The 24,523-nt window shown below is 61.5% G+C and overlaps 1 protein-coding gene across 8 annotated transcripts in view; it reads left to right on the top strand.

Moving 5' to 3' along the window:
- The first annotated feature begins 306 nt into the window (after positions 1-306).
- The window catches only part of PRR5 (proline rich 5), a 48,547-nt gene continuing 24,330 nt past the window's right edge, over positions 307-24,523 (top strand). For 2 of the 8 annotated variants that reach the window (XM_035721751.2, XM_035721752.2), the window contains exon 1: positions 22,595-22,714. In XM_035721751.2, coding sequence (XP_035577644.2) covers positions 22,605-22,714 — 110 coding nt within the window. In that variant the 5' untranslated portion in view covers positions 22,595-22,604. Of the gene's footprint in view, positions 442-1,042; positions 1,184-6,005; positions 6,156-22,486; positions 22,715-24,523 lie in introns of those variants that run through there. The other 6 variants (XM_025456834.3, XM_025456826.3, XM_025456817.3 and 3 more) reach the window with 6 other exon arrangements.

Below are 24,523 nucleotides of genomic sequence, written 5' to 3'. Positions count from 1 at the left end.
GCTGGAAGCATCTGTCTGCTCGGTCCCTGCCCCCTCTGCCAGCCGCCAGACCCTGAGGCTCCCCGCCCCCCGCCCCCCGCCCGGCGGCAGGGACTGCATCCCAGGGTCGGATTCCTCCTCGCCGCTCGCAGCGCCCCGCACAGGCCGAGGCCCGAGGAGGGGGCGCTCGGGGGGCAGGAAGGGAGCGCGCAGGGGCGGGGTGCGGGGTGGCCAGGGGACGCCCCATCCCCGCGGGCACCGCCTCCAGCCTGCGCAGTGCACCGGGTGGGGGATCCGCCGAGGGCGCCCGTGCCCCCGGGTCGCCTCCCGCAGCGGGTGTCGCCTCGGCCGCGCACCCGGGGGCGGGGCGGGGCGGGGCGGGGCCTCCGAGGCCCCCTCCCCCGGCCCGGGCTCCGGCTCTGCGCGGCGGCGGCGGCGGCGGCGGCGGCGGCGGGGACCGAGGTGAGCGGCGGCGCCGGGCCCCGAGGCCCCGCGGGGGGAGGGGCGGGCGGGGCGGGGCGGGGGGCGCGTGTGCGGGGCGCGCGCGCGCGTGTGTGTGTGTGTGCACGCGTGACGCGGGGCGCGGGGACCCGCGATGGGGTCGGGGTGGGCCGGCCCCGCTCCCCGCCCCCCGCCCTCCCAGCTCGTCCGCCGCGGCTCCCCTCTGGCCCCCCGCCCCGCCCCGCCCCCTTCCCGTCTCTGTCCCTGACTTTCCCGGGTCTCCGCGGGCGGGTCTCTGCGGGGGGTGCCGCCGGCTGTCCAGCTGCCTCGTTCCCTGCTCCTCCTTCCCCACGCTGCCCCCTCCCCGTGGCGGCCCTCCCTCCCTCCACGCTGCCCCCTTCGTGGAGCGAACAAAGATGGGAGAGGGCCGGGGGCACCTCCTTCCCCAGCCCCGTCCCCCTGTCCGGCTTCAGCGCGGCCCCACCCCTCTGGCCTCTGGCCTGGGCCTCCTCCCCCCTCCCCGTGGGGAGCTGGCCCCGCAGAGCCCCGCGTGGGTGGGGGTGGGTGGGGGGCAGCAGGCGCATCTGAGGGCAGAGGCCCCAGGGCTGGAGCACATAGAGGTCTGTGCCCTCAGAACCAGGGAGCCCTGGGCACGGCCCGGAGAGGTGGCACTGACCTTCCTGGGTCCGGGTCTCGGGCCTCTGGCAAAATCAGACCGTTCACTGGCCTGACGCTTTCGAAGATTGTGTCCAGTGGAGCCAAGGTAGGGAAGACCTGCTGGGCTGGGGAGGGTCCCTGGCCTGGGGATCGCTGGGTGTGGTCTTGGCCCTGGCCCGCCAGGCCACTTCCTGTGGGCGGCCTCCATTTCCCCATCCAAGCCGTGGGGCAGCACTGAGATCCGCCGACAGCTGCCGGGAGGACTGCATGGACTGGCCGTCGCTGTCCAGGTGATTAGTGATGCTTTTGGCCAAAGCCCGGCTGTGCCGGAGTTCCCTGGGATTCCAAACGCTATTCCCTGGACCGCATCTGGAGGGGGAGGGGGGCCTCCCTGGGGCCTCTCAAGACCTCCTGCCCCAGGCCCCGCTGGGAACACCCTTCTGGAGGGGTGTGAGCTACGGGCTCTGGGGGTGGGGCCCAGGGCCACCAGATTGTCCTCTTCAATGACAGTGCTTCATAACATGCCAATTCCTGGGCTCTTGTCCCGACCTCGGAGGGGGGTGCCAGGAATCTGTACCATGCAACGCACCCCCCACCTCCACCCGGTGCACATACAAGGGTGAACGCCGCTGAGTGGTGGCATTGGAAGAGGGCACAAGCTCACTGGCTCCCTCTGGCTGGTTGGCAGTGGGGTGGACCCAAGAACACCCCAACCCGGGGGCGTGGTCTTGCTGTGTCCCTGAGCAAGCTCCTCCCCTTGTCTGAGCCCCAGTCCTCCTCAATCAGCAGGTTATGGCCTCCCTGGGGGTCTTTCCTGCCAAATGGTCTGCGATTCTCAGCCGTTTGTTTAAAATGGGGGGGGGGCCTGGGGTGCTGTGGAGTCAGGCAGCATCACAGGGCCACCGCCGGCTGTCCCTGGGGTCCTAGGCAAGCTACCTTGCTTCTCAGAGCCTCCACTTTTCCATCTGGAAACCGTAGTACTCCCCACTCCTTATGGGTCTGGGCTGACCCGAAGAGGCACCACGCACGACACGTGGCAAGCCCGCCGCAAACGTGGCGTAGGCCGTGAGAACGGTTGGCACTCTGGGTTTCGGTCACCTTAACTATCCGGCGATGGGGACATCCGCGTGGACTTAATTTCTCATCACCAGGGAAAGCAGCCTGTGCAGAAATGTTGGTTAGCGGATGGATTTTTGTTGTTGTTGTTTTGTTTCTAATGGATGGATTGCAAGGCCTGGGGACGGTCGAGCGGGATCGCCTGGGCAGTCGGGCAGCGTTTCATGGGACCTGGCTGGGCCGCTGGTGCCAGCTCTTTCTGGAGGCAGGCCTTGGAAGATGACACCCAGGTGTCCCAGGAGGCTCCGGGCAGAGCCAGGAGGGCCTGGGCCGAGGAGAGGAAGCAGAAAGCCCGGGGCCCTGTCCAGGTGCCCCGAGTCCTGGGCGTTCATGGACATGAACAAAATCATCTGCTGGGACGTCTGTGAGGAGAGTGGGCTCCCAAGACGCCCGTAGAGGGACAGGAAGCCATTCACTCCTGCCTTCATCCCCTCACTCAGTCCCCCCTGCCTCCTCCAGGCCCAGCAGAAGACAGGAGGTCCCACGAGGTAGAGAGAGCTGCACAGAACGGGAGGGGCCCCAGGTGCAATCTGAATGGGGAGCTGTAGGGTCAGATTGCGGGGTCATTGTTCCTCAGGGTCACAGGGCAGGGTCAGGAAGTCCTGCCTTGGGCTCACCCAGCAGCCCGGGGTGGCCCGGGGTGGCCCAGGGTGGCCCGGGGGTACCTGCTGAAGAAGACAGGACCCAGCCGTGCCCCACGTCCGCGTCAGGAGATGCACGTTAGAGTCTTGGACTGCTATGAAGACGTGGCTTTAGTGGAACAAAAAGGCAACTTCCTGGTGACACTATAACCCTCTTTTTGCCTTTTAACCACATCCCTCTTATACGTCTCAAAACTGAGTCTCAGTGGGGGGAGCACCAGTGGGATAAGGCCTCTGAGATCGGTGTGTGAGCACAGCTCTGGTGACTCAGAAATCCCTAAGTCTCAGACGGCTGAGAGCCAGTCAGGGCCAGAGAGGGGCCACCAACGCCGGGGACCCCAGAGTCGGGCCCACCTTCAAGAGCCGTGCGGACAAGCGGAAGCTGCCTACCTCTCTGAGGTTCAGTTCTGCCACCTGCCTTGGGTCAGCTTGGACTTAAGTGTTGAGATGATTAAAAGCACGGGTTGCGGTGCCCCGGCTACCTGGGTTCGAATCCTGACCCCACCCCCACCCCTACCCCCACCCCCCCAGCAAGTCACTAGACCTCTGTCGGCCTCGGCTTCTCCATCTGTGACGTGGTGACAACTGCAAGCACTCAGCGCCGAGGGGTGTGGCGAGGATCTCGTGGCTCCGTGTCAGGCCCCGAGAGGGACATTCCCCTTGCGCGGGTGGAAGAGTGGCAGCCCAGCCACCTGGGCGTACTGTGGCTCTGTCCACCGTGCCCCGGCACGGGTCCCAGTGTTACTGTCGGGATTGGTACCAGCGTCAGCGCTGAGGGCCACCTCCGGGGTGGCCGGAGGACTGGGTGCCTGGCCCAGAGGAGCCTTCAGCTGACACCCGTGCCCCTGGGTACCCTCGAGGGAGCACAGCGAGGCCCGAGGTGGAGTTTACCGTGGGATTACCACGGGCCGTCTACACCAGGGGCGGGCGGTGGTGCCGGGATTGTCAAGGAAATCCGTGTGGCTCCTTTGAGCACGCAGTGGTGCTGTCCTCAGTTCTGATTCCAGGCCGTGGGCTTCGGCCCAGAAAGAAGGGGGGCTGCCGTTTCCTGAGCCCCTCCATGTGCAGGCCCCACCCGCGGACTTCTCCAGCAGTGATCATGGCCATGCCCCATGAACAGAGAGGCAAACTGAGGCTCACAGAGGCCAAGCGGTTGCCTGGAGACCCGGGCAGCAGACCCAGGAGTGGGGCTGGGGCTCACACCTAGGGTCTCTGTCGAGAGGGGTGCACGTCCCCTTCCCACCGCGCCCGCGCTACCTGCCTGAGGGTGACAGGATGTCGCCAGAGCACCGCAACGACGGCAGGAGCTCCCACAGGGAGGAAGCAGACGTCTTCCTCATTTTCTGGAAGGTTCTTATGGTCCTGCTTCTTGTGCCATCGGCCAAACTGGTGAAAAACCTTGTGTGTGTTGCCAGAGCAGTTTCTCCAGCAAAACCAGTCCCCCTGGGGCCCACGGGGAACCCAGGAAGAAAGGCTCGGGGCAGGGAGGACCCAGGCGGGGAGGGCGGCCCCCGTGCGGCACCAGGAGACCCGCCCTCTGGTTCTGGCTCTGCCGCGGACCCTTCGAGTCTGAGCGGTGGTTACTGCCTGGGCCTCAGTTTTCATATCTGTGAAATGGGAATTTCGATTTCTACCCCACTTGGTACCCGTGAAGGGGGAGGGGGGTGGTAAAGCTACAAAATCCGTAAGAGTCAACACACACCCCACCCCAGAGATGCACCTGAAGACCGCTCAGGGGTTTACATATTTGCCCTTGTTTAACAGATGTACAGATGAGGAAGGCAAGGCCCAGAGAGGTCAGTCTCTTGTCCAAGGTCACACAGCAGGTCAGTCCTTAGGGTCTGCTTAAAATGGACTGAGAGCCAGCCATTGAGGCCACGTATTGATGATAATAAACATGATGCTTGATTATGTCCTGTGACAGGGAGCTCACTACCTTCTGAGTCCCTAGGACCGTTGGTCTCGGACTTGAGTAGGTGGTGGTGGTCCCTGGCACAGTAGGCTCTGGGTGGAGAGGGAAGGCCGGGGAAGAACCTGAGCATGGCCTTGGCCACAGTGGGGAGAGCCCAGCCATGAAGAGGTGGGGAGCTGTGGTTTCCAGTCTGTTCTGAAGGGGGATGAGAACCCCAGGGCACGGGGCTGCTGGGAGGTGTGAACAGGGGATGTGATGTCAAGCCTTTGGCAGCGGCAAGGGCTTGAGACGCGGTAGCTGCGATTCCTGTCATGTTGTTGCTGCTGCTATGCTTGGTGTTCGTGTCAGTGTCATGGGGGTCTGGTGGCCCCGGTAAAATCGGGGGCCCTGCCAGCAGCAGCCAGGCCCTGTGTTGTCCCTGTGCGCCAGCCTGAGACATGCTCGATATTTGTTGGTTGGATTCCTGATGTTCAGCTCCCTCTGAAGAGAATGTCTCCATGTGGGCGAGGTACAGGGAGACCCTTCATTTATAGGGTCTTGTCCTGTCCCCCACAAAGCACGGGGAGACCCTTCATTTATAGGATCTCATTCTGTCCCCCACAAGTGGGCATCATCAGCTCCACATTAGGAATAGTCTTAGATAGGGTGATGGGCCTGCCCAAGGTCATGTAGTTAGAAGGGGAAAGCTGGGGATACTTCCTGGAGGAGGTGGCATGGCACTGGGCCAGCAGGATGGGACATCTGCCTGGGGCAAAAGGCAGAGGCTGGCGCCCTAGGTGTGGTGAAGGGGAACATGGGAGCTGTCCACAGGGCAGGGCTGAGCCCGGCACCCGGCACCTGGCACCCGGCACCCAGCACAGGGCGGGGCAGAGTGTGGTTGAGGCTCAGGGAGCATGAGCTGAGCTGACCTGAAGTCTCGGCGGAACAGTAATGCACTAGCGGTCTGGGCTCCTGACCCCACCCTGCACCCCACCCAGCCACTTCCTTCTGTCCGGGCAGGAAGGGGTGCTCTGCGGGCTCGGAGGCTGCAGGCACCTTCCTGGGGACTGCTCTGTGAGCGGTGATAAAATATTTATCAGAAACAGCGGCAGCTGGGCTTCCCTGCACAGGGTACAGCCAGGGGCAGCTCCCATCCCTCAACCTGTCGGCCTCCCTGAGTCCTGCTGAGTCACTGGGGGGGGGGGGAGCCACCTGCCCGCGCCCTCCTGGGCCCCTCTGCCCTTTGGCCCTGTGGGTCCCTCCTAATGTGTAAGCCATTCTGCTGCCCGCGGGGCCAGCGCAGTTGTGCTGAGGCTCCAGAGCTTACCCAGCGGCCAAGGTCACTGCACAGGAGGCCAGCAGGCTGCGACCCCCCTGCACTCAGCCCCCCGGGTCCCACCTCCTCAGTCCTCACACAGCCGGCAAGGCAGGTAGGTCGTCCTCTTGCACCTCCGCTTAGGGGTAGGGACGCCAAGGCTCTGAGCAGGGGAGGGGGCGACGGGTCAGGCCCCCCACCGCACCCCCCACCCCCGGCCGCTCGTGGCTCAGTGGAGATTTGGCCTCTGACTCCTGTCCCTGTGATGCCAAACTCGGTTCCAGCCTGGCATCGGGGGCCCGGGTGTCTGTCCGTCCTGGTGCGACACAGAGCTCTGACTTCGGGTTTGTGCTTTTGATTTTTAGAGTAACAGCAACAACAAAAAACAGTAGCAGATGGCTTCTTCCTACTGCCGCGGGGTGGGGGGGAGCAGGGGGTGCAGATTCTTTTGTTCACTCATTCATAAAATATATGCTCGGGCCCTGGCCACCAGCCGGCATTCTAGGCTCCATGGACCGGTGGGGGACACCGATGCCACAGTGGGGGGAGCCCACGGAGCCGTCGGGGCCTGGGTGCAGCGCCCGGGCCCACGTACCGCACACGTACCCGGCAGGTGAGCTCCGCTGGGCCACCCCGCTGCTCCGAGCCCGGGTCTCCAGCTTGTGACTTGGGGGGGTAAACTGTGCGCTGTTGAGTGACGATCGCACCCGTGTCCTTGTTTTCCTGTCACATCTGCACACCAGCCCGCCGGGCATCCGTCAGCCTTTGGACCAGGTCTGGTTTCCAGAGAGGCCCCGGTGGGCTTTGCGGTCAGCGCCCCCAGGGAAGACGCAGCGCTGGTGCCCTGGGGCCCTTACACAGCTGCTGGCCTAGGGCGGGAGCCTCTCCGCAGGGCTTAGGGTGCTGAAGGCGAGCTCCAGTTCCCGGGGAGCCCCGCTGGCCGCCAGCAGCGGAAGGAGGGAGCCAGGTCACATGCCAGCGACTTATGGGACACCTGTGGGTGGCCGGGGTCGTCTCCACCCCTCCAGCCCACCACCCGGTGCTGGATCAGGGACACTGTCGCCCTTCTCCACCTGCCCATGCACACAGGTCACCCATATGCCCGTTTGCCCCCCGCCTTGCTGTCCCCTCGGCCTCCCTGTGTGTTCCTCTGCCTAGAACTCTTCCTCCTCCTCCAGGAAGCCTCCTTGGCTGCCCTGTATCCACCCAGGCAAAATGGGGCAGGGCTCCTGGAATCTTTGCTCATATATTTGACACAGCACTTAGTGCCCCATGCGCATCTGTTCAGTCTCCCCCCTCAAGGCTCAAGGTGGGGCCCTGCCTGACTCATCCCTGGGTCCCAGGGCTCCACCTCGGGCTGGCACAGAGCGGGACCCCAGGGGTGTCCGAGGAGGGATCAGGTGACTGAGTGACCTCCAGGACTGTGATGGGGTTTTATAAATATAGGGTGAGAGACAGGAGTAAAGCTGTAAGGCGTGCTCCGTGTGGAAGCTTGCTGCCTTTCTGGAAAAGTCTCCGCAGGCCGGGCCTCCATTTTACTGACCTGCAAAGACCATGGACGTTCAGGTGGACAGGAAGGACTTCTGGGGCCAGGAGAGACACGGGGGCGGGGCCACGTTGCAGAGCCCCAGGGGTCATCAGGGCTGGCCTGAGTTCCTCCCCTTGGAGCTGGGTGACCCCCTGTGACTCACCCCCCCGCCCCTGTCAGGCCCCGTGTCCACCCGGCAAATCTGGCATTTACGTGTTGGAGGGAAGGCGGCAGGTGGCAGGGCGTGTTCACGGGTGCTCATTCGGTAACTTCGCTTCGAGAGACGTGTGCTAAACTCTGGGAGGCAATTGCCACGAAGTCACAGGTCCCGCCGGCTGGCTCTAGCTCCGCCAGACGGGCCTGACCTAGTCTGATGAGGGAGGCTGACGGGACACAGGCCCATGGCGTGATGGAGCTGTCACAAACGGAAGCCCAGGGGAGGCCCCGGCCCAGCTGTCGGCCTTGCATCGCTGGCACCTTGCTGGCAGGTGGGTTTGCAAGGAAAGCAGGTGTGCTGGGCCAGTGAGCGCTGCGGGGCTGGAGCCCCAGAGGAGGGTCAGGTAGGGGTGGTAAGACCCTGGATGAGAGGGCTGGACTCGATCCTGAGTGACCCGTGGGGTGGAGGGGGGAGCGTGCCCCCGAGAGCATCACAAGAGCTGCATCCCCCGAGCCTTGAGCACTCCACCTGCCAGCCTGACTCTGGGGGAGGCACTAAGGAGCCCATGAGATCCTTGCCCCGACCTTGAGAGGCAGGCACTGCTGGGTCCCCATCTCACAGAATGGGAAAACTGAGGCCAGGTCACAGTTAGTGACAGGGCTGTGCTTTCAATCGAGATTTGTCCCCAGAGCCCAACTTAGAATAGCCGGTCTTTCCTGCAGCTCTGGCTCCGGGCTTCCTGAGCCTCCGGGGCTTCCGCTGGGTCATCTGCAGAGAGGGGATTAGCCAGCGGCATCATACACAGAGGCGGAGCCATCATAAAGTTCACCACCTCCGGTCCTCGCTGGGACCTGCTCTGTAGTCTGTGGTCAGAGCATCACCCAGGGTGGCTGGTTAGGGGACAAGCCGCCCTGGGGAACAGGGGAACCCCCAGACGTGGGAGACAAGCGAGATTTCACAAGATCAACCAGAAAGAGCCCTGAGCAGTCATGGGCACCTGCCAGCGAGGTCTGCCCACCGAGTCACAGAGGGGGTGCGGCCAGCCCAGGTGAGCCTTGCTCTGCTTTACCTGAAGGTGTAGAGAACCAGCCAATGAAGGGAAAGGCCTCCTCCATGCTGACAGGCAAGGTTGGGGGCCGTCGTCTGGGTCTGTTGGCCCCAAGGCCAAGTGCCCAACAGGTGGGTAAAGGCCCTGGTGTTTGGAGGGGGGATGCTGAGAATGTCCCTAAGGCAGGTGAGCTTCCTCCCTGCGCTTGTGCTAACAGGTGCTATAGGCAGTGGGTAGTCAAGAGGGGAGGAGGGAGGATGAAGAGGCCTGTTCAGGCCCCAGCCAGGGCCCCGTCCACCCCCGTGTTCAGCTGGTCAGCTGGGGGTGGGCCAGGCCCCCTGCGTGTGGCCTCGGATGCTGGGCTCTAGACCCTGCGACATGCTCACCTCAGTCCTCTGTCCCCTGTTGGTAGAATGGGGACTCCTCCCTCTCCCCCACCCAACATTGTGTCTTCCTCCCAGAGCAGTGGCAATGGCCAAGTAGACACCAAGGCCGGCACAGGGTAAAAGATTTGGCCGAGGTCAGATTCAAATCCAGCACGTTGCTCAGGGCCTGGCACATGCTAGGTTCTCAAGAAATACTCACTGAATGAAGAGGAGGGAAGTACAAACGGCCTCTGGCACTGCCCTCGCGGCCCTGGGACCCCACTGGGGAATGTGGGGGAGGCAGGCCCCGTCCAGCACTAAGTAGGACTTCGGACCACAGGAGCATGTCTGTGGTAGTGAGGGATCCCACTCTCAAGTCTTCCAGGCGGCCTGGGCAGTGCCTCCAAATGCAGGTGTATACACCCCAGGGTGGGGCTCGTGGGGAAGACTTTGCTGGGTGAGGTCACCCCGGGCAGGGTTTTGCAGGCCTGTTGAACATGTCACAGCTGCTGAGGGCTCTTCAGGGCCCCCCGAGGGCATCGCCGTCCTTCTCACCCACTGCCCCCTCCGCCTCTGCCCTCCCGTGACTCGCCAGGGGAGGGGCAACGTGGTAGCCTCCACGCACAGGCTCTGGCATCCAGTAGGTGCTCGCGATGACTGACGACTTCATGGTCGCAGCCTCCGGGACAGAGCTGGGCTCAGATCTCGGCCTTCCCCTCCCTGCTGCGGGCCGGGGGGTGGCCAGTGCCCTCTGAACTGCAGCCCGCTCCCTGGAAAACAGGGTGGGAACTCTGATTGGTGGGGTGACCCCCAGGAGGGAGGTGGGGGTGCCCAGCGCCCAGGAGGACCTCTGCCTGAGGCCTCGGGCTCCCCATCCAGAGCATGGATAGCTGGACCCCATGAGCTCCAGGAGCACTTCGGGCAGGGCTTTCTGTGGGAAACAGCAGAGCGAGGAGGGCCTGGGGAGGCCGTGTCGGAACGGGGCCGTCGGCATCCTTCCCCGGGAAGCCCGATTCCTGTCTCTTCCTGCTGCTACGGTGTTGAAATAGCCTTTTTTGGTAAGAAAGGAGGGCCAGGTGGTTTTTGTTTAAATGCCCTTCTTAGACAGTGTGTCGGTTCCCAGACCTGGCCACGTTCTCAGAGGAGGGGGCAGTAGGAGCCATGGACACAGGTGTGTGAGGAGGGGAGCGTGAAGGAGGGCAGGAGGGCTCAGGGACCCCAGGGGACGTGGGGGGAGGTCCCTCCCCCTCTCCTCTGACACCTCTGGGAAGGGAGTCAGATTGTGGCTGCTGCCCTGCCAGGTGAGCCACCCGGGAAGTGCCCCGACCCCCTGTGTCCCCACAGGAACATGCGTTGCTTCCCGCTGCTTGGCCAGCCTGTCTCTACAGTAGGGCTGGTGATACTTGCACCAGAGGGAATTACGATGGTGTGGTTGCACGCGTACCTCCTCAGGCCTGTGCTTGGCCGCTGGAGAGATGCTCGCAAAGTAACACCCGTTATCAAGATGCACCCAGATTGGAAAAAAATAAATCATGCCAGGAGGTCCAGTGTACCTGTGAGATATGGACTAGTTTTTGGCTCTGAGCTTCCCAGCAACAAGAGCAAAGAGGACAAGAGGATCACTCACTAGATTTGAACACCCTTCAAAAAAAAAAAAAAAATGAACACCCTTCAGATGAAAGCGCAGGTTTTCCTGGTAATGAGGCCCAGGGGATGATCCCTTCAGGAGCTGTCATGAAGGGGTCCCCAGGTGATGTCCTGAGCAGCACCCTCCGTGTGCCCGTGGTCTGGCTTGATCCAAGGCCCTGGTGTCTGGAACCAGGTTCCCCGGCTCTCCCAACTGCTGGGGAGAGGTGGGGGGCATCCTCAGGAGGTCTGCTAGGGGGACCCAGTGAGGTCCCATAACTGTGAGATGACTGAAGCTCCCTGTGTCGTCTTCAGAATCCATGAGGATTTCTCCTTAATTTGTTATAGAGCCGTGTGCATTTAAGCACAAAAACAATGTTTCCCCTCCTCCAAATCTTTGGGTACCACAGGCACTCCATCCTGGTGGTCCGTGCTCATCCCTCACCTTGGCCTTAAGGTGGAGTCCCCACCCTTTTGGAGAAGCCCATGAAAGCCAAGCCCCTCACTCCAGCAAAAGGCACACTCCCAGTCAGGATTTAGGCAGACATTTTCAGGGAAAAACCCAGGGTCTTGGGACCCCAGCTCAGCGGGCTCTGATATAGGGTGAGATTGGGGGAATGGCACGTCTCCAACCCCATGCTCCGTGAATATCACTTCCCCCAGCTGGGCTTGGGTTAAGCGTGGGCAGCAGCAAGCTCAGATTGATCTTGAAGCGCATCTACTCTGCAGAGAGCCAGATGTTTTCGTTTTGGAGCTCAACACCTTTCCCAGATGCACCCAGGCACTCGAGTCAGTTAGGATTCTTTTTTTTTTTTTTTTTTTTTTTTTATTCATGAGAGACACACAGAGAGAGAGAGGCAGAGACACAGGCAGAAGGAGAAGCAGGCTCCCTATGGGGAGCCCAACATTGGAATCGATTCCGGGACCCCGAGATCACACCCTGAGCCGAAGGCAGAACTCAACTGCTGAGCCACCCAGGCGTCCCTCAGTTGGGACTTCTGTGAACATCGAGGAAGGATGATGGGGAGGGAAGTCAACACTGGGACTGCATGATGTTCCCTTGCCCCGGTCCTGTCCCCTCGAGCACCTAGCCCGGCGCCCAGTAGGCTGGGACCACTGAGCCCATCCCATGCCCAGGATGCTGGTTTTCCCAGTAGGCAGCTGACTCTGTTAAGCAAATTCACTTTACAGTCTCTTCCCATTAGTTTCTTGGCTCAAGTTCTTGGGAGCTGTGTCCTGATATTTGTAGTGTGTGCTGTCCTTCCCTCCTGGTAGCCTGTTTCCCTGTGTGCTGTGTCATTGGGATGGTGAGTTTATTTCCAGCCAGGGGTGATCCGTGGACACCTGGCCCGGCTTGGGCACCTTTAGGATGGCTCTGGAGGGCAGCCCCAGGCTATCCCCTGCCTGGCCACACCGTGTCCTCTGGGAGGCCAGATGCCAGACCGCAGGTTCCAGGAGACTTGCACGCTTTTTCCTCCCTGGAGCTCAGGTACACACACACACAAGCTTTCCCGGTCATCTGTCTTTGCCAGGGTGCAGATCTTTCTCTGGGCTCCCCATTTCTTAGGGGCACAGCCCTTCAAGAGCCCTGGCTTTGTATGAGGGGCTCCGTTGTCTCTCCCACCGGCCCTTTGCTTCAGGTCTCCCCTCCTGATTGCTGGTTTTCCCCTCTGTCTCAACACCCCCTCTCTGCCCCACAGGGCTGTTCACCTTCCTGTCACATCCAGGCTTTTAAGTCCTAGCCTTTTCCCATGACTTAACCATTATGCTGATACAGCACAGTGAGTGGAGCATAAGCCTGAAGATCAGGCCTGGGAGCGAGACCGCCTGGGCTTGGATTCCAGCACTATGAGCACAGGATGTGCTCAGTTTCCTCATCTGTGAAATGGGCACAGCAATGCTTGAGGTTGCTGGAAGCACTAGGGGCTCGATGCACTAAGGCGCTGAGAATGTCCCTCCGAGTTGAATTATTGCATCTCTCAAGCACTATTCAGGAAAATCAACATTAAATGTGATCTAAGTGTAGCAATAAGACCATCTGAATGATAGTATTATTCCGGCCCCTAGTGATTTTCCTCACTTTCTTACAAGCTCATACAAAAGTTATGCATGTAGTCTTTTTATCCAGCATTTCTAGGAGATGCATAGGGAGAGAGCTTTCAGGTTGTGTCATTCTTTTTTTTTTTTTTTTTTTTTTATGTATGAGAGATACAGAGAGAGAGAGAGAGGCAGAGACACAGGCAGAGGGGGAAGCAGGCTCCATTCAGGGAGCCCGACGTGGGACTCGATCCTGGGACTCCAGGATCAGGCCCTGGGCCCAAGGTGGTGTAAGAATCGTCCAGCCTCTTGACCTTTCAGTGGTCGATGCAAAAGAATCCTAATGCCCCCAGGATAACTGCTTCTCAGGGAGCACTCTCCAGAGTCTGTCGGTTACCTATCTCCAGGACTCCTACTAAATTGCAGGCCATCTCCGGAAGCCAGTGGAATCCATCTCAGCCACCTGCCAGCTCTGTGACTCAGCTTCCCATGAGTGCATAGCCTCTGTCCCTTATCTGAGACCCTCAGGGCCAGATGTGACGAGGGAATTCCTACTGGGTTTTTGAATGATGATTCAACCTGTTGATACCCCGCAGGAGGCATGAGGGCGGCGTCCTGGGGGCCATTAGATCTACACAGAGTGGGGTAGACCAGGACTCTAAATAGCATTAGGGCAGATTCAGATTTTGTGGCCTGAAAAAAGAGTTTTCAGAGCCTGTGCATTTCCTAGCTGCGGACAGGGATCTGCAACGAGGGAGAGAAATTAGACTCCGCTCCGCCTCCAGCAAGCAGAACTTATAGCCAAGGAGCAGGGCCGGGGTCAGTGAGTGGGGTAAGGGGCACTCTTGTGACCGACTCAAGGCAATTCTTGCTGAAGGCAGGCCAGACTGATAAGATATGGAGGGTGTGGGGAGGGGCTAAACTGACCCAGCAGGATGCCTGCTCAAACTGGATCCTGCAAGGACGGATGGGAAGCCCAAGGTTGGGCCCAGTCTAGCGGAGGGCTCTAAGGAGCCTGAACCAACTCTGGTCGAGAAGAAAAGTCTCTGTCTGCATCTATGTGGCATTTACCTCGCAACTCTGCACACCGCAGCCAGGGCCGCAGCAAACATCCAGTCTGATGGAGGAGGCAGGCCCAGTCGCGAGATCCTAACCCAAGGCAGAGGGAAGACAGCACGTACCGATGAGCACCCACTGTGCGCCTGGCCCATTTTACATCTGTGGACACGTTTTCAGCCTTGGGAATCACCCAGGGAGGAAGGTATTATCGTGGTTCTCGTTTTACAGATGGGGAAACTGAGGCACAGGTAAACAATAGTAGTCAGCTCGAGGTGGACCTCTGTTCATCAGTAAAGCCCAGGCAGCCCGTGCCCCGAGTCGAGATCACCCTGCTGCCTTAGTGTTCTTATCACTGTCACCGGAGAAGAAATTCGCTGGAGGAAAGGGAGGAAGAGCATCCCCCGTGGAAGGGCAGCACCCGGAGAAAAGCCCGGAGGTGCGAGGCAGGCAGGAAGTCTGGAGCACCAGCAGTCACTCTGCCTTCCGGTTGGATGCAGGTGGCAGAGAGGGGCCCAGAGGGCTCAGTGTGGGGATGAAGCAGTAATGGAAGGAATGGAAGCCGGTGCCCAGATTGTGGAGGGCCTTGGACACCAAGCTTGGAAATCCTGCAGGCGGAGGGCTCCGTCTGAAGCCTCTGGGCTGGCAGGGCCCCGTCATATCCGGGGAGCAAGTCAGTGTGCTGGCAGCAAGGTGGAGTCCTGAGCCTGCCAGGGCTCGAGGGCCTGGAGCGGTGGGCGAGCTGTGGGCGCAGGCCTGGGACCTGTACTTGCTGGGAGGGTGGCAGGGGACCTGCCCAGACTGCAGGTGTGGAAGGCCTCGGCCTCCAGGCAGATAAATTCAGTCCACAGTCCACCCTGCGGGAAGCCAGGGACTAGAATGGGCACCCCGGTGTCCACCCTGGCCCTGCCCCCTCACCGGCCTGTGACATCAGGACCTAGGACCTCAGTGTCACCTGGAGCGGAGGATGGGGCTGCCCAGTGGGCAGGGTTATGGTGGGGGTATGTGGGCTAGGCACTCAGTAAGGGGTACCTCCCCCACCGTGGGGAGATGGAACCCCCCCAACCCTTCCAGTGAATCTCAGCAGTACTTTCTCCTTCATTGAATCCGTACCCTTGTGGACTTTGAGCCACATTCCTGCAGGAACGGAGGAATGACGCGTGGAACGCCATCCTGGGTGGACACCCCCTCCCCTGGGAGCAAAGCCCTGGACTTGGCATAGTCCAGACAACCCCATGCCACCTCCTTACTGGGCTCTTGGGGCTTTATTTATGGAATCAAGAATTCAGGCCAAGTTTGGATGCTGCTTGTTTTCTACACACCCTGCTGGATCGGAATGCCCGCCTGGGCCTCGTAATTCCCGGGGCCCCGGGACCTCGCTGGAGGGGTAACGAAGGCTCACGGAGGGACAGTGAAGGACAGAACACTTCCTACAGCCCCTCTGCCCTGCACCGAGCCTTCCCATTCGCTCGGGCGCCCCCTCCTAGGTTATCCGTGTGAGTTCTGATATCTGGAGTGCTGGTTCTTTCCAAGGATTCTTCTAAGAAAAGGCTGCCAGCCAAGGAGGTGCTTGAGGGAGAAATAAAGCTGGAAGTCAAGCCCAGTCCCATCCAGCTCTGTCCCGTGTGGCCTCCGTCTACCTGTCTGCACAGCGGGGATGGTAACAGGGCCCACCTCGCAGCGTTGCTGCAAATGCTCAGCTCAGGAACCGGACCCCGAGCAGGGCACGCAGTTAGGGTGCAGGGGCCGGAGCGCTGTGCTTTGGCGCAGAGATGCTCACCACCCGTGTCCTAGGGTTTGTGCGTTCCCATCGGAGAGAGCAGGGGAAGGGGAGGGAAGGGTCTGCAGCTGGCTGGCATGAGGGCCCGACATGTCCACGTTTGGACGTAGGGTTCCCGGATGCAGAGGCCAAACCAGGCGCCGTGGGGGGAGAGGGGAAGGTGATATGGTCATGTCTTAGGTCTCCCTTAACAAATGGCCACAAGCTGGAGGGTTTGCGACAGAAATTTATTCTCTCCCCGCTCTGGAGGCCAGAGGTCTGAAATCAAGGTGTCAGCGGGGCTGAGAATCCCTCCTTGTCTCTTCCGGCTTCGTGTGGCTGCCAGCAATCCTCGGCGCTCGTTGGCGCGGGGCCACCTCACGCCCGTCCGCCTCTGTCTTCGCACGACTGACCTCCCTCCATGTCTCTGTCTCCGTGTCTTCGCGGGGTCTTCTTATGAGGACATCAGTCATTGCATTTAGGGCCCTGGTCCTCCAGCATGACTGCATCCCAGCCCGGTCGCATCTGCAAAGACCCTATGTCCAAACAAGGTCACGAGCACAGGTACCAGGAGTTAGGACTTCAGCGTGCCTCTTTTGGGGGGGGACACAACTCTACCCACAACCGGGGAGCAATCTGGATGCCCCCAGGACCCAGTCTGGAAGGAAGGTTGCCATGTCTGTATCCAAATCAAGGTTGAAGGGCTGGATGGGGTGGTTCTCCCAAAGGAGGCTGGGAGGAGCAGGCCCCTGGGTGGCGGTGGCCCAGCTCTCCCCACCCTGCACGCTGCCCACCTTGCCTCTAGACGTGGCATCGGCTATGTCCACCGCAGGCCAGCTCTGGTCAGGCAGACCCACGCCGCCTCCTTAGTGAAGGTCATTGAGTGCACGACGTGGAGGCCGGGCGGCCTGGGTTTGAATCCCGGCCTGGCCTTGTGACCGTGGACCAGTCATTTAACCTTCGTGGAGGGGGATCCCCAGCTGGCTTCCCTGTAGACTGGGATGATGGCGGCAGCTGCTCCATATGGGATTGGTATGGAAAGTCTGGTGGCTGCATCCCGTACCCGGCCCATCGTGAGTGCTTCTCGGGCCTCATCGGCAGTCACTGTTCTCATGGTACCCCATGCTCATGCTGGTGGGTCCCCGGTTCCGTCTCCCCATTCTACATTCAACGGAGGAGGCAAGGCTCCAGGAGGTTAAGGGGCTGGCAGGGGAGGTGGCCCAGCAGGGAACAGCCCCTGTTTGGGGGGCACCGCAGAAGCCTGCAACCTCCGCTGTGCCACATTCCCCCTCTGCTTTACCCTTGCCGTGCCACGGCCACCTCTTTATAGACCAGAATCGGGGTTATACAATGCTAGCCCAGGGGGGCCTGGGGAGCTGGCTGGTCAAGGCCTCATTTAGAAATGGGGGAGTGAGGTTTGGAGACAGAGTCGTGTGAAGGCCGTCGTCGTGGGGGTATCGTGTTGGAGACGAGGGACCTCCGCGGACCCGAACCTCCTCACCCACCCCTGGAACTGGATCCAGAGCAAGGGGAGGGCCAGTGTTCTGAGAACAGAGGTCGGAGACCATCCGCTTGAGGAAGAGCTCTGCATGGGGTCCTGGTGGCCGTGGGATGGGGCTGGTGGGGGCTCAGCTGGTAGAGAGAAGACTGGAGGGGCAGTAGAGAGAAGATGTTAGGGGGTGTTGGACAGGACTGGAGCCCGCCCCATGATGCCAGAGACCCTGTCTTTTTTGTCTCCTGTCCCGCTGTATCCACAACACCTAGAACAGTGCCTGGCATGTTGTAGGTGGTCAGTAAATATGCCCTCGGGAGGCGGACTTTGCCTCACCAGCAGTACACGGTCCGAGCTCCAGTATTCCGGAGCTGACGACCCTTGAGAAAGCAACTTAATCCCACTCAGCCTCAGTTTCCCCATCTGTGAAATGGGAGTAATAATAGTTGAGCCTGGCTCTAAGGCCACCAGAGGGGACATTTCCTTCCTCTGGAGCAGTTTGAGAGCAGGCCCCACGCGCCCCAGGCTTGACAAGCAGGAGTCTCTGTGAGGTCCCCCCGTTCACAGAAGGTGGCAGGTGTCATTTCCGATGCCCATCCAGCCTGCGATGATGAGCCGCTGTCCAGCCTTGGGATGGTCCCTGAGGACCGCGCGTTGCAAAGCCTTCAGAGGTGGCCAACCTAATCATGGCGCTGCTGGGGTCACCCAGCACCTCAGCCCTGACTCAGGAATCTTTCCACCACGCGGCCGTAGCAGGCAGCAGTTACAGGGCTTGGCACAAACCCCATGCTGACGTGGCTTGCCTCGTCCCACCTCACCCCTCGTGGGGCAGGCACGTCACCCCTGCCCCCACCGTCCACCCCAGAGAAGGGAGGAGTGCTGTGCCCGGCACATTGCTAAGCCCCCCCAACTCCGGGATCCCCAAGACCCCACAGTGCAGAAGGGCCTTTCCTCGCAGCTTCGGGGAGCACCAGGCTCAGCCACCAGGGGGCACAAGTGTCTGGAAGCGGGCAAGACGCAGGCCGGCTGAGGACAGCGCCAGTGACAGTGACAGAGCTGGCGGCCATCCACCCCCTCACCCCCAAGCTGGCCCGGCTCCAGCTTCCGCTCTGCCACTTGCTGTGACTTTGTGCACGGGCCTTGCCCCCTCCCCAGCCCAGATGAGCCTGGAGGACCCAGTACAGCCATGGTGGCCGCCCCTGTGCCTTGCTTCTCTGCCGCTCCCGCGGCCCCCTTTGGACCCGGCCCCTTCCGGGTGGGCTGACTCCCCGCTTCTGGGGGGGGGCATGCAGGAGCAGGCTGGCGTCCTGCAGCTCCGGGGCTCTCCCTGGTGGACTGGAAGCCTGGAGGCCTGCGCTGCAGAGCTGCACAGACTTCCTGCTTCCATCGCGGGCATCAGGCCGCCCATCTGTGGAGTGAGGGGCTGAGCCAGGCTCAGGGGTGTGCAGACCCCAGGCCCCACGAGAGTCCCCTCAGATGCTTATTAGTAATCCCCAGGCCCTGCCCCCAAACCTGACTGAGGCCCCCAGCAGGACTGGGAAGGGGCATTTTGAAGGAACCCCAGGGCGCTTTCGGATGCAAAGTCTCAGCGCCCTGAGCCCATCTACAGGTGCCAGGCCCCTCCTGCAGGTCATCACTGGTCCCAGTGCTTTCTTTACCTGCAAAGACAAAAACCTCTGGGCCAGCCCCTCGGCCAGCAGTACCGCAGGCATCAAAGACACCCGGATCTCCATCTGTGGCCACATCTCTGGGGAGCACATGGCCTCTACAGGGCCTTCTGGTTCTCGTTTCCCCTGTCCAGACTTACCCGTGGAGGCTTGGGGTAGGGGGGTGGTGGGAGGCAGGGCTCCGAACCCTCAATCCCACCCACATTACAGATGGACAAACTGAGGCCCTGGGAATCACCAGACTTGGTGGCAGGGCTGGTGGACCCCAGTTCTGGTTACTCAATCGAGGGCTCTCTCTCCTATCAGAAGGACAAGCCCTGGGGTCGCTCTTGGTGACCAGGGCCCTGTCCTGACCCCCAACACCCCACTGGTGGATGGGAGGATGGACTGCAGCTTCCATCCTGGGGGAGGAAGGGCATGGTTGGGGCCATCCGGCCTGGCATGGATCCAGAGCAAGGTTACTTTGGCAGTTTGGGGGATGGGGATCCCAGCCTCCCAATCCCTTTGACAGGGGCATTTCCATCCCGAGTCTCCGCACGTTCGGGCCCTGTCCTGGGCCAACACTTACAAGCAGTTGCTCGATTCCCAACCTCTTATCAGGCCTCGAAGGCCCCCTACGTGAGTGGGGGCGGGCCTGGTGGGCGCCCAGAGCCCCTCTGCTTGCCTGTGGGGGCAGCAGCTCCACAAGAGCCGTCACGTGGGGCTTAGGCCCGGGAGGCCTGGTCATCTGATGCTTCCCAGGAAGCCAGAAATCAGGGTTTCCATGTCAATCTCTCCATTGTCAAATCTTGGCTGTGCACAGTTTTTGTTTTCTCCCCTGACACTGCAGGCCGTGCAGAACACATTTAGGGGTTGTCCCCTGCTCTGGGTGGGGGGTCACGACAGCCTTGCCTCTGCTTGGCCTCTGCCTCAGATTCCAGCCCTGTGGGTTGGCTGAGCCACACCCTCGCTGCCTGTCACCTGCCTAACACAGGGCAGCAGCACCTCACCTAACCCCCACCACACCCCAGCTCTGGGCTCTGAGGTGTAGGCAGATTTCATAGAGGTCGCAGCTGGGGCCGGGGCGCTTACAGCCTTAACACACGCTGTAGATGGCCTTGAAATCCCTCTGCCATCCCTCCCTCCCGAATTTCTTGCTGGCCACTTCTCCCAGAACTCTGCTCTCCCTCTCCACTCCCAGAACCCCCTTTCCAGCAGGACCCCCTCCCCTCTTCCTCTTCTCCCTTCCTCCTGCCTCCCCTTCTGGGCTGACTTACCCATATGCCACCCATTTTTCCTTTAATTTCTCATCCACGGGGTCTGCCCCCCTCCCCCTCCCACCCTGAGTGGCTGCTTCTGCCCCAGAGCCGAGCGCCCCCACCTGAGTGCGCCGAACAACCAAAGCCAGCCCTCTCCCCCGGAAGGTGGGGGGCAACCTGCTAACCCCTTGGGAAACCACCATGCATCCCATCCCACCCAAAGTCCAACCCCATGGCCCTGCTCTGCTACACTCGCACCGCTGATAGTGACCATGGCTCTGTCTCTGTCGGTCCAGTCTGGCACTTTCCACAAAGCATCTGTGCCGCATGCCTACTGCGCACTGGGCTTGGAAATGTAGTACGGAAGCCGTCTTACAGTTCCTGCACGCCTGGCTCATGGCAAGAGGATGGAAAGTCACCACATGACCAGAGGGCAACCCCGGAGCCTAACCTGGGGTGAAGGCTGCCAGAGAAGGAGGAGATGGCTGGCACTGGGAGGTGTCTGGTTCCCAGGCCGGGGAGGTGGCGGTGGAGGCAGAGGGACCACACACCTCCGCAGGTGTTCCTAAAAGGGTGAGAAGCCACCAGGGGCGAGGAAGGGGCCAGCTCAGTCCTTCCTGGCCTGTCGGCTTACGCCAGGTCCTGCAGGTCTCAGCCTTGGGGATGATGGACTCTGCAGGTTCACGGTCCTTGATCTCCACTCCATTGATTTTGAGGTCAGGTCAGGGAGTCTAACCGACATGACTGCCTCCCTAGGATGAGGGTAACGTCTGGCACAGAGCAGGTGCTCAGGAAGTGCTGATTGAGTTTAACCGGGCAATGTCTTTAATAGCAAGGTGTGGCTAACCCTGAGAGGTTATCATCATACACTTTCTAAGGGGCTTGGCATGACCTTGGCAAACCAACCCACCTGGCACATTGGGCATGAAGAGCCCCGCTTTGGGGGCTGAGCCAGGCCCCACCAGTGCCTCCTTCAGGCCGATTACTGTCTCTACACTGTGTCGGACTGAATTAGCTAGCCCCCACCCATGGTGTGGAAGGAACCCCTTTCTTGGGTAGCAGGTGCTTTGGTTCTGCCATGGAGAGGAAGTGGGAGATGCACACACCCTGGCAAAAGGGATCCAGTGGCCTCTGGGTTTCAGTTCCCTGTTCTGTACAACGTGGGGGGAGCCTCTGAGCATCCATCACCTGCTGCGATTCTAGGATCAGCACATTTCTCCCCACTGATTTACCAGGGAAGTATCTATGGGAGGACATGGGGTTGGGGGTTGTGGTGCCACCAGAACTTGCTCGGCACAGGCATGGCCCCAGGAAATGCCCAGGAAGTAGGGTGAGGGCAACAGTGCTGTGGTGCCCTATCTGAGTTGGGGAGGGATGGGGGGCCGGGCTGAGGATGGGTTGCTGTGTATGCCTGTGCAGTGTGCTTGGGAGGCCTGGGTTGGCCCAGAGTTGCTATTTGCTGATTATATGGCATTGGGCAGGTCATTGCATTTTCTGAACCACATCCCTTCAACTGGAAATGGGAAGAAAGATCCCTATCTCTGTATCAACTAATACTCCAAAAAAAAATTTATTAAGAAAAAAAAAGAATTCCTACATCATAGAGGGAGAGTGATCTGAGACCAAGCATCTAAAGGTGTTGTGTGAAGTGTGGAGAGCACCAGGGCCCTGCCCTTCCTTCACTGGGGTCACTGTCCCCAGCCACCAAGTCTTAGGGCACCCACTTGTTTTTACCATCCCTGATACCCTGAGGGCGGGCGGAGCGACAGCTTTGCTGGTTTCTGCAGTGGACAGGCCACTCGTGGCAGCCCCGGGTGTGGCTAGCCCTCCAGCCAGAGGAGGAGGATTGGTCGGGCCCAGGCTGGGCTGGGGTGGGGTGGGGTGGGGTGGGGTGCCCCAAGGGGGCCGGAGGTCTCCACCAGGTCTTCATGCGAACCTGGGAGTCTGTGTCCACGCGGCAGGGCCTTGCGGGCTCTGTGTGGGCAGAGCCTTCGCGGGGATGCCAGGCAGGGGTGACTCTGGGGAAGCACTGGCAAAGGAAGGAGGCCCCGAGCGCCCTGCGTGCGTGTGGCCGCAGCGGCCGGCTCGGGGCGGACGCTCGGGGTGGGGGTGTGCGTCCCACGCGTGTTGGCGTCCCGTGGGCCCAGGTGGCCCTCGCAGGACCCGAGGGTCCAGGCGCGCCCCAAGGGCACACCGCGGCAGGGAGGCCCCGCCCCGCCCGCCGGCCCCGCCCCCTCGCCGGCCCCGCCCCGCCCGGCCCCGCCCCCTCGCCGCGGCCCCGCCCCCGCCCCCGCCTCCGTTTGCGCCGGGTCCGCGCTGCCGGCCGCGCTCCTGGCGCTCGGGGCTGCGGCCGCTCGGAGCAATGATTAACCCCGCGGGCCGGGCGGCGCGGGGCCCGGGGCGGAGGCGCGGGCGCGGGGCGGGACCCCGGGGGGCCGCTCCGCTTCCTGCTCTCGCCCAAGTTTCCTCGTAGAGGGCGCAGTGCCGGCGGGGCCCGCGGCGCGGCGTGGCGCAGGGCGCGGCGCGGGGCGCGCGTGGGCGCGGCGCGGGCCGCCCGGGTCACGATGAGGACTCTCCGCAGGTTGAAGTTCATGAGTTCGCCCAGCCTCAGTGACCTGGGCAAGAGAGAGCCGGCCGCCGCCGGCGCGGACGAGCGGGGCACGCAGCAGCGCCGGGCCTGCGCCAACGCCACCTGGAACAGGTAAGGCCGCGCCCTCCCGGCCCGGGCCCGGCGCCCGCGGGGCGGGGGGGGCAGTGGCCCGCGGGCGGGGAAGCGAGCCCGGGGCGCCGCCGCACCGCACGGTCTGCAGGGAACTCGCCCCGCCGGAGTTGGGCGGGCGGGCGGGGAAGTTTAGTGCAACGTGTTTCTAGAAGGGAGGGACGGGCCCGCGGTCTCGGGGCGCGCCCCGGAGCGCCCAGCGGGTGGGCCACGGGGTGGGCCCCGGGGTCGGCCCCGGGGTCTCCCCGTCTGCGCCCCGGTGCTCAGGGCAGTCCCGGAGGTAAATGGAGCAGGAAGTATTTTTCCCATTTCGCGGATGAGCAGACGAGCCCCAAGGGCGCAGTCGGTGGGTGGCCGCTGCGCTTCCTGTCTCGGAGTCAAGGTCCCTTTGGTCGGAGAGGGGTGGGCGGGTAGTTCCCCGGAGCGGCCCCTGGTCCTCCCAGCTGTCAGCAGGGGTGCAGCAGCTGCCTGGCATTCCTGAGACGACCCTCCCCCCCACCCCCCGGGGGCCTTTCCCAGACCAGCAGGGGCGTGGGAAGTCCCCCCACCCCCAAGCTTTGTTTGAAGAGTGGGGCTGGGATCCGGAAAAGAGATGGTTTATTTAGTGAGAGTCCCCATCCTGGCTGCTCCTGATCCCTTTTCAAAGTAGACATTTCTACCAAAAGGGAAAGGGGGGGGGTGGGAGGGGGAGGCTGTTCAGGGGGGCCTAGGATGCCTCCCCACTGCCCGGCACACCTGGCAGTGAAGTGTTGCCAGCTGCACTGGCTGTGGTCCTGGCCCCCCAGGAACCCGGCTGTCAGTGTGGCCACACATTTATTCTGCTCATCGAGAGCTTCGTGAGCATCATCGCGGGCCCAGGGCTGCCAGCCGGAGACCCTGGTCTGTGCGCTGGGTAGGACCCCATTGTCCACGCGCTGGTCTTCCGGGTCCCTGCTGAGCTGCAGACTGTTGGGGCTGGGTTTGCCTCAGTTTCCCTACGTCCGTGGGCTCATGTGCCTTCCTCCTTACGGGGCTGATGGGGAGACAGGGAAGGAAGGACTCTCACTGGGGAATCTCAGCGACCCTACTGACTGCACAGTGTCTCAAGAGTTGATTTCTCTCATCTCAGAGTTCAGGAGATAGGTGCAGGTAGCCCCCTCGTTTCTCCACTTTGGCTTAGTGGAAGGAGCCCAACAGACTTAGTTCCGGTCCCAGCTCCGCCTCTTCCCTGCTGCGTGGCCTTGAGCAAGTCGCTTAACCTCTGGGGTCCTTAATTTGCATAGCCATAAGGTGTGCTAATGAGAGTGTCCACCTCATGGGGCTGTTGTAGGGATTAAATGCAAACATGCATTGAAACCCTCCGCACAGTGCTCTGCGCATAGTAGGTACTCTGTAACTCACGCCGCAAGACACCGCAAGCCCAAACTCATGCTGGCGTGAGCTTGCAGGGATGGGATTGGGGGGGCCCTCAGGAGTCTGCCGGGTACTGAGCTTTGTGAGCTCCTCTCTGCCAGCTGGGATCTCCTGCTGGGGCTGTCCAGACGGAGGCCAGGGTATTGGCTGGGCACTGACTGGCTCAAGGGCTCAGACGGCCACCCGCCCGTGTGACCTGAGGCCAGCTCTGAGTCTTGGGGCGCTCAGAGAGGTGCCTGCAGACAGAGGCCACCTGAGTCCCTCCACTGCTTTCCACTTAATGGGATTTAGAGCTTCAGCCTCTGCCAGACTTCAGAAGAACACGTTTCCTCTCCCACAGCTTGAGTCTTCCATCCTTTGGGCACATGGTTGCTCCCACCTGCCGTCTTGCACTCCTCC

The sequence above is a fragment of the Canis lupus genome, chromosome 10 (assembly GCF_003254725.2).
Source record: "Canis lupus dingo isolate Sandy chromosome 10, ASM325472v2, whole genome shotgun sequence".
Classification (NCBI taxonomy): domain Eukaryota; kingdom Metazoa; phylum Chordata; class Mammalia; order Carnivora; family Canidae; genus Canis; species Canis lupus.
Note: the sequence above shows the minus strand (reverse complement) of the source record. Positions and strands in the feature narration are given on the sequence as shown.